Below are 9498 nucleotides of genomic sequence, written 5' to 3' on the forward strand. Positions count from 1 at the left end.
TTTCTTAACAACTCTATACCTGGCCGCTATGAGTTGGAACTGGGTCCATGGCACCAAACAACAACAACAAATAGAATCCTAGGGAAAAAAGAAACAAGTTAATATGAACTAATTGGCATGGTTATGGCTATGGTTGTGGTGGTGGTGGTAGTACTTTGTTTCTTATATGAGCACAAGGGTTTGAGAAAGGGGAAATAAGCCTCAACAAAAGATAGAAATGGGAGAATAGAAAAATAAAATCAGCTCTCTCTGGAAGTTTTCTAACTTCTAGAGCAGGGAACATAGGGGCTCAAATAAGCTGTACTTCCACCTAGAAGTCCGGCGATTCCTTGCAGAACAGTGTCCCATCACCTCCATTTCTTTTCATGGGCTCTTCAATTAGCACACCACCTTCCCACTATGACTTATCTCAACAGGATTCTGAGATCTCAGCAAGAGTAAAGACGGGAACAGGAGAGGAGAAAAGAACTCAGATTGATTCCTTGGTCAGAAACAACAGACCTACAGCTCCCTTGGCCTGGAGGCACAGCCTGAAGCTGAGGGCACTGCTGCCATCAAACTGGAGTGAGACGTTCCCTGAGTGGATACCACCCACACTGGCCCAGACACGGCACTGCTCACTCCACTTACTACTACACATAACAAAAGCGGACAGGTTCTCCATATAAGATGTTCACTCTTGGAAAACAACTGGAAAAGCCTAAATATTTATATCCTAGTTGATACTAAAAAAACAATAGAAAAGAGTGATTTTTCTGTACGAGCTCAGCCATGAGGGCTGAACTTTGACAACACTCTCCACACGGGGTATTCACCAACAACTAGTTTTGGTTGTTTGTTTCTGCCTGTTGTGTTGTCAAGTGCCGCCAAGTCAGTTTCAACTCATAGCAACACTGTATAGGGCTTCTGAGGAGCAGCTGGTGGGTTTGAACTACTGACCTCACAATAGTTACCCTACAGCACCACAACCAGGACTCCTAGCTGCTTTTAATTTTCTCTAAAGATAGAATTTAGTTACTTTGTATTCATCAATTAAATTCTTTCTTGCTGGATTTAAAAGATGTGGTGATAGATCTCTTAGTGGTTGTGCTTACGAACAAACTGAAAAATTTTGTTTCTTTTAAACTTTGCTTGACTGTCTAGGAGAGACTCCTTCCTCATAATCCACCTTCTGTGTGTCCCTGAGGTGACATCCTAAGTCACTTACACCCATCCTCAGTGTCACTCAATAGAATAAAATCTGGGTAACAAATTGTTGTTGTTAAGTGCTGTCAAGTCAGTTCTGACTCATAGTGACCCTGTATATGGTTTCCAAAGAGCAGCCGGTAACCTTAAACCACTGACCTTGCAGTTCAAACCAATCTTGTAGTCTAGCGCATTAACCCACAGTGCCACACCAGGACTCCAAGGTAACAAATAGCACTAAGCAAATTGGAAAAAAACAAATAAGCATATTTTCCTTCTAGCATATTCTTCCAAATGTGATTGTGTGATTTCATTCTGTTACTAATGTGTATGGCATCCTGGTGTGGGGCTGTAGGATAAGAACTGGACTGTGAGTCACAACGTGGGCAGTTCAAACCCACCATTTGCTCCTTGGAAGCCCTATACCAAGTGGCTACAAGTCTGAATAGACCCAACATCATTTAACAACAACAATGTGAATGGGGAGTATGGTGGCTCTGCAGGATAAACACTGGTCTTTGAACCACGAAATTGGTTCACCAGTCACTCTGAGGGAGAAAGATGAGACTTGCTGCTCCCTCAAAAATCTGCAGCCTCGAAAATCTTATACAAGGTTGCTATGAGTCAGAACCAATTTGACGGCACTTAACAACCTGGTGTGGAGCTGTGGGCTAATGCGTCAGACTGCAAAGTCGTTTGAACTGCAAGTCCGGTCGTTCAAGCTCACCAGCTGCTCCTTGGAAACCCTATACAGGGTCGCCATGGATCGGAATTGAATCAAAGGCACTTAACAACAACAACAGTAATAAGACGTATACATCTGTACAGTTGTAGTGAGATATATATCATTTGATATAATTAAAATTGCATTCCTAAGTATTTTTCCAAGAGAATTGAGGATACATATTCATAAGTGTATAAAGATGTTTATGCCAACTTTATTCAAAATAACTAAAACCTGAGAACAACCTAAATGTTCACAACTAGGTGACTGAATATATAAGTAGTGGTAAGAGTTACACTGTGAACTATTTGTTGTTGGTAAGTACCATGGAGTTGGTTCCGATTCATAGTGACCCTTGTACAGGGTTCCTGAGGTTGTAAATCTTTATGGGAGCAGAAAGCCTCATCATTCACCCATGGAACAGCTGGTAGTTTCGAATTGCTGACCTTAAGGTTAACAGACCGATTTGTAACCACTACGCTACCAGAGCTTCTTTAGTGAACTATAACTATTTAATAATAAAAAGGATCAGACTTGGAGCAAATTGATGAATCTCAAAATTACTATTTGGACAAAAGATGCCAGATACAAAGAAGAATATTGTATTTAATTCCATTTATTTGTGAAACCCTGGTGTGGACTCCTGGTGTGACACTGTAGGATCAGCATTGCACTTCGAACCATAAGGTTGGCAGTTCAAGCTCATCAACTGCTCCTCTGAAACCCTATATGGGTCACTATGAGTTGGAACCAAGTCTATGGCATTTAACAACAACAACATATGTGAAACCCACCCAAGATGCTGGAAAAAACACCCGGGTTATCTCTGCACATTGAGAGAACCATCAACTGTAAAGGGCTTGATGGGGCAATGAAAATGCTTTGTATTTTGACTTATTGTGGTTACCTGAATAAAAACATTTGTCAAATCTAATTGCAATATAATGTAAATGTGTTTGCTGTTTGCAAATTATACCTCAATAAGCACACGGATAACCATTTTATTCATTAAAAATAATTTAATTCAGATCTTCAGAAAGATTTAAGAAATAATTGCTGCTATGAATTAAGAACTGTTTTGTTAAGTGCTTTCAAGTTGCTGTTGTTATGTGCCATGGAGTCGGTTCAGACTCACAGTGACCCTGTACAGGGTTTCCGAGGCTGTAAATCTTTACGTGAGCAGAAATCCTCATCTTTCTCCTATGGAACAGCTGGTCGTTTCGAACTGCTGACCTTGCAGTTTGCAGCCCAATTCGTAACCACTACGCTACTAGAGCTTTCAAGTTGGTCCCTACTTATAAGGGCCCTATGTAGGGTTTCCAAGGAGCAACCGGTGGGTTTGAACTGACGACCTTGAGCTTAGCCTCCTGTTCTTATCCTAGAACATCGCACCAGGACTCCACAATGAGTAAGTAAATCAGAACAAAAGGAATTGTTCTTAGGAAATGACATTACATTTTCTGAAATACAGCCATGGCCAAAAATAGTAATCTAGAATATAAAGTTAAAGAAACCTAGACTACAGAGCAAATAAACTAGTATTGACAAAAATACTGACAATGAGAAAGAAATTTAATTCAAGCAGAGTAACAATCATCTAAAAAGGGAGATTATACAAATGAAGAGAAAAATATTTTTATAAATAATACAAGAAAATGTCCAGAAACTGAAGAAATAAATTGGTTCTCAATTTTAAAGGGCTCATGGAGCCCTGGCCAAGGGGAACAAGCAAAAGGGCAAGTTTTTGTGGAAGTTCAAACCCTAAGAACAAAGGCAAAAAAATGAAAACGTGACAGAGGAATTCAAACAGGAAACAACACAACGCAATGCCTCATAACAGGGTGAGTCTGTTGAAAAACAGGAGTTCTGTGCAGTCTCCTATGTGATGAAGATGAACAGCCAGTTGGCACATGTCCCTGATACAAACAGCAACATGATACTCAAAGCTTTCTAACCAGCTTGTCAGCATAAGGATCAAGCTCCATATTAAAGGGGACAGTATGAAAAGAAATAAGTCAGATGTATGCTCAGGTTGGCAATGTATTGTTTTTGTAGCCGTACCATTCTTGTTTTACTCACCACTGGTTCTCTGTTTTGTGACAGCAATAAACTTCTACTTGTTTAAATCATGGTTGCTTCGATTTTCTTTTATACAACACAAGCACAAATGTATCTGGCATAATGCTTTTTAACAGATGGTATGACTTTGTATTTTGCAGTGAATTTTGAATCAATAGTAATTGTAGATTAACTATTTTTTGGAATAAATTAACAACTCCACTGTTGATATTTCTATTCACTGCTGACATGGAAAGTATCTTCTTTTAAATATACAGAAAGTGGTTTGCAGACTAGATTTCTGATGGATATGAATTGAAATAGAATGGATATATATCTCTTATAAATGCCCAAATTTACCAACACTTGTGATTTACAAAGGTCAACACATATAATAAATAGATGACTTTCTTATTGTTAGTAGCTTAAACATGTTGGATATTAATAAAACCATAAAATGTTACATGGACTCCTTTTAACAAGTTTATTAGAAAACAACAGACTGCACATATTTAAAGTATACAGATATGCAATTTAATGACCTTTGAAGAAATTTTAAAAAATTGAAAGACCTATGAAACCATTACTACACTCAAGACAATGAATAAAAACAGCACCTTTCCCACAATGTGGTCATCTAACCTCCCTAACCTGCCCAATTCCCAGGTCCTCAGACAATCATCAATCTTCTTTCCCTGACTATGTTGTTGTTGTTTACTGCTGTTGAGTCAGTTCCTACTCATGGCAATCCTCTATAGGGTTTCCGAGGAGCAGCTGGTGGGTTTGAACCCCTGACCTTGGGGTTCAAACTGACTTTGTGATCTAGTGCTTTATCCTACAGTGCCACCATCAGGACTCCTCCCTAACTATAGATTTGTCTGTGTTTTCCAGACTTTTATGTAAATAGAATACTTTTTGGTCTGACTTCTTTCACATGGAAAATTTATTTGAGATCCATTCATGTTGTTGAATGTGTTGATAGCTCATCCCTTTTAATTGCTTTTAAATGTTTGGATATACCATTGGTGTTTAACTATTTATATGTGGGTGAATATTTAAATTGTTTCTAATTTTTGGTTATTACAAATAAAGTTGCCATGAACAGTTGACTACAAGTCTTTACATGGGTATATATTATCTATGCTCTTTTTGACAATAAATATGACACCATTCCTCTTAAATTTGCCAATCATGGCCTAATAATTAATATGATTGGAGGATTCAAAATGGCCAATACCTTCTGGGGATGATGAGAGAATCTTTTGAGATGGAATGTGAAGTTCAATGCTGCCTGTGTTAGGCTAATAGCCACATGCCTACAAGGAAGATCACATAATACCACTATTATTCAATATTAGGATAGGAGTAAGGTCCAGATAAGGTGTTCCATGTTAAAATATGCATAGAACAAAACCAAATTGTATAGAAAGTAAACATCATCATCAGTGGTTCAAGTACATGAGCTATTCTTAGAACAACAAAAAATATTTCTGATGGAATTCCTTCTGACGGGAAGGGAAATAGTAGAGTTGAGGAGAAGGCAACACTGATATATAATGGAGGGAAGTATTTGGCTTTAAATGATTTCTTCCAGGGGTCACAGTGTGGTAGACGTCAGAAATCCCGTGTCTTCCTTACATCTCCACTTCATAGTGGACCACTTAAATAGGAGACCAGAGCCTTGTTCCAGCGTACAGATAAAAAAATGAGATTCACCCCTAACAAAAAAGCTTTCTACTGACATATCTTTCCTGGAAGCTATGTAAATCAGATGAGTGTTTTCTGAAATTCTGTGCTAAAATGTATTAAAAAAATCCTAGTTGCCACTGAGTTGCTTCTGACTCCAGGTGACCCTATGTGTGTCAGAGTAGAACTGTGTTCTATAGAGCTTTCAATAGCTGATTTTTGGTTGGAAGTGGATCATCAGACCTTTCCTTCAAGACACCTCAGGGTGGTGGACTCAAACCTTCAACCTTTTAATTAACAGCCAACCACTTAACCATTGGTGCCACCTATGAACTCCACTAAAATGAGCAAGCTGGGCTATAATAAAATGCATTTTCTTCTAAAGTGAGATGTTGTACTTTTTTTTTCACTTGATGCTACACATTAAGGAGTCCTGGTGAGGTGCTGTAGGATAAGCACTGGACTGCAAACCACAAGGTTGGTGGTTCAAACCCACCAGCTGCGCCTTGGAAACCCTATACAGGGTCACTATGAGTCAGAACCAAGTCAATGGCACTTAATAACAGCACATATTTAAGATATTATTGTTGCTCCTCACAGGTATTTACATTTACAAAATGTCTGGACTTTCAATGTTTTTCTTATGGTGAGAACAGAAATTCCCACTGAGAGAAGCACATATGCTAGCATAGGATTTTTCATTATGAGATCAGTCAATAGAATGGAAATGTATCTAACAACATCCTCCATGTCTTGACTTCTGGTTGTGACTGTAGCTGTAGCTGCTCTTATTAATCCTGAATTAGATATAGATAAGGCATGTAGTTATTTGTAACTGTAACTATTCAATGATTCATTTGTGATTTTTAGAGTCTCTGCTTTCTTCACTATTACAAGGTAAGTAGGATTTTCTTTAGTTCAAGTTTTCCTTTCTGCCTTGAAAGAATTACTTGTTACTCTAAGTTCTCCCTTGCTTTGTCTTACCAGTTGACATTTCTGCAGAGAACTAACTGCTAACATCCCTTCTTCATCCAGGATCTCATCTCTAAAAAGAATTGGGATACAGCAAAACCCATCTGGCTAACAACAGCCTGGCACTGGTACAATGACAAACACAAACCAATGGAAGAAAATTGAGAACCCAAAGTGAATCCATGTACTTATGGATGCCTAATGGACAAAGGGCCCAAATACATTAATTAGTACTGGCAATATCCATTTATAGCAGAATGAAACAAGACCCATGTCTCACACCAAATACAAAAATAAACGTAAGATGTGTAAGACACCTAGAACTGTAAAGATCATCAATGAAAATATAGTGGCATACACAGAGGCCCTGAATCATGGCATAAATTGACTATCAAATATAACTGAAAACACACAAACAGCAGAAGACAAACTAGATGACTGGGACCTATGAAAAATTAGACTTCAGTGCATCAAAACAGAAAAAAAGAGAACCCAAAAACGTGGGAAATAAATTTTGGCAATTACATATCAGACTAGGGACTAATCATATCTAATGTTTATTTAAAAAAATCTCTTAACACCTCACAAGAAAAAAAGCAAGTAATCGAATTTTAAAATAGGTTAAGGATGTGAACAGACACTTCTCCAAAGAACACTCAGATGGCCAACTAACATGAAAAGATGCTTAGCTCATAAAATCATTTTGTTGTTGTTGTTAAGTGCCATTGAGTCAGATCTGACTCACAGCAATCTTGTAGAGGGTTTGTGAGGAGAAGCTGGTGGGTCTGAACTGTTAATGTAGTTACTGGCAGTCCAATGTTTATCTTTGCGGCACACAAGAGATGCAAATGAAAACAGCGAGATATCGTCTCATCTCAGCCTTAACAACAAAGTTCAAATAATCAGAGAACAAATGCTGGCAAAGATGTGGAGTGACTAGAACCCTCATACACTGCTCGTGGAACTGTTAAATGATACAAGTGGTATGGAAAATGATACAGTGTTTTTCTCAAAAAGTTGGCAGTAGAAATACCATTTGACCCAGAAACCCTAGAGAAATAAGAGTCATGACATAAATGAACATCCATGTTCATTGCAGGATACCAAAAGATGGAAACAACCTAAATGCCCATCAGTGGAAGAATGGATAAACAAACTTCGGTACATATACACAATGTAATACTATGCAATATTAAAGGACAACGATGAGTCTGTAAAAATACCTTGTAACATGGATGAACCTAGAAGACATCATGCTGAGTAAAATGAACACAATTATTATTGTGACAAATTAACACATTAATCACAAAAGAACAAATATTGTATGAAACCATTACTGTAAAAAATCATACTAAAAGAAACATTCTTTGATGGTGGCCAGGGGTGGGAGGGAAGGGGGAGTAGTTAATTGGCTAGAGGGTTGACATGTGTTAATGTGGGTGAAGAGGAAAACAATATACAACATGAGGGAGGATGGAAAGAAAACGATGGAGATAGAAGACAGAGGGAGAAGTGAAAGGGTTAACAGCAACAGAGGTTTGTTGTAGCTAAGTGACCGTCAGTTTCTGAGGCTTTAAATCTTTGCAAGAGCAGTATATGTACACAAGCCTGCAATTAACATTGATCTAGGTTGGATACATGGATAGACATGCAAGCTGACTGGGTGTGAGGGGAAGAGTGGGCACATACCCACAAATATATACATAGGTTTGCCAGAGGATATTTGTGAGTGAGTATTTACCTTTGCTACAAAGATATCCATAATTGTGTTAGAGAATACAGGGGAAAAGGTATTAACGCTTTTTAGACATAACAAAACACCTTGAAGGAATGAGTCACTGAGTCTGGGGGCTCAGGACCATAGTCTCAGAGGACATCGTCATCAAACATGACAGCTGTTAGGACGGTGCAGGACCAGGCAGTGTTTTGTTCTTGGTATACACTGGGTTGCTATGAGTCCAAGCTGACTTGATGGCACTAACAACAACATTTATTTTACAATATTGGGAGTCCAATAAATGTCAGGCACTATAACAGACATTGCCCTCTGTGGGAGACACTGCTAGTTGCCTTCCACAAATCCATTCTCCCTATCTTTCAAAACAGTATACTGTTATTTCCCCAGTAAATTATGAGTCCAAATTAACAACAACAACAACAAAATTTTCTAGGTTTACTAGTGGCTAACGATATTCATTGAATAATAATAGTTCAGGCTAACAAGAGAAAAGTGGGAATTTACCGTTTGGGGTTTCCAGGAAAGTAAGGTCAGAAGGACAGAGCCAGTTGTTGCAAATTTCTTCCAGAAACAAGGATTGGTGGCTGGAGCAGCCCAGTCAAATTACAAGCAAAGCAATGAAGGCCACATGTGAAACATGAAATCGAAAGATTAAAAGAAGCAGAATCCATGCTAAGGAAAAAGACCACCTAATTTTAGTTTTTTTTTTAATTAAAAAAGAAAAACAGCCATATAATATAGCTCATCATTTCTTGAGCTTTCTGTTGTTGTTGTCAGGTGCCATCGAGTTGGAACTGACTCATAGCGACCCCATGCAAAGCAGAATGAAACAATGTCCAATCCTGGGCCAACTTCACTACCGCTGCCACACTTGACACCATCAATGATGCCACCTGGCTGATCCATCTCGTTGGGGGTCTTCCTCTTTTTCTCTAACCCTCCACCTTACCCAGCATGACATTCTTCTCCAGCGACTGTTCCCTCCTGACAATATGTCCAAAGTATGAGAGGCAAAGTTTAGCCATCCTGGCCTCCAAGGAGCACTCTGGCTGCACTTCTTCCAAAACAGATCTATTGGTTCTTTTGGAAGTCCGTGGCACTTTTAGTATTCTCCTCCAACACCACAACTCAAAGG

At 38.6% G+C, this 9498-nt stretch overlaps 1 protein-coding gene across 1 annotated transcript in view; it reads right to left on the reverse strand.

Moving 5' to 3' along the window:
- ARHGAP28 (Rho GTPase activating protein 28) overlaps positions 1–9498 on the reverse strand; it is a 124638-nt gene that overhangs the window by 81966 nt on the left and 33174 nt on the right. Inside the window, exon 5 of the mRNA XM_006868715.1 lies at positions 2386–2398. Within this exon, the coding sequence (XP_006868777.1) occupies positions 2386–2398 (13 nt within the window). The remainder of the gene's footprint in view (positions 1–2385; positions 2399–9498) is intronic.

This window comes from Chrysochloris asiatica, unplaced genomic scaffold (genome assembly GCF_000296735.1).
Source record: "Chrysochloris asiatica unplaced genomic scaffold, ChrAsi1.0 scaffold00122, whole genome shotgun sequence".
NCBI classification, from domain to species: domain Eukaryota; kingdom Metazoa; phylum Chordata; class Mammalia; order Afrosoricida; family Chrysochloridae; genus Chrysochloris; species Chrysochloris asiatica.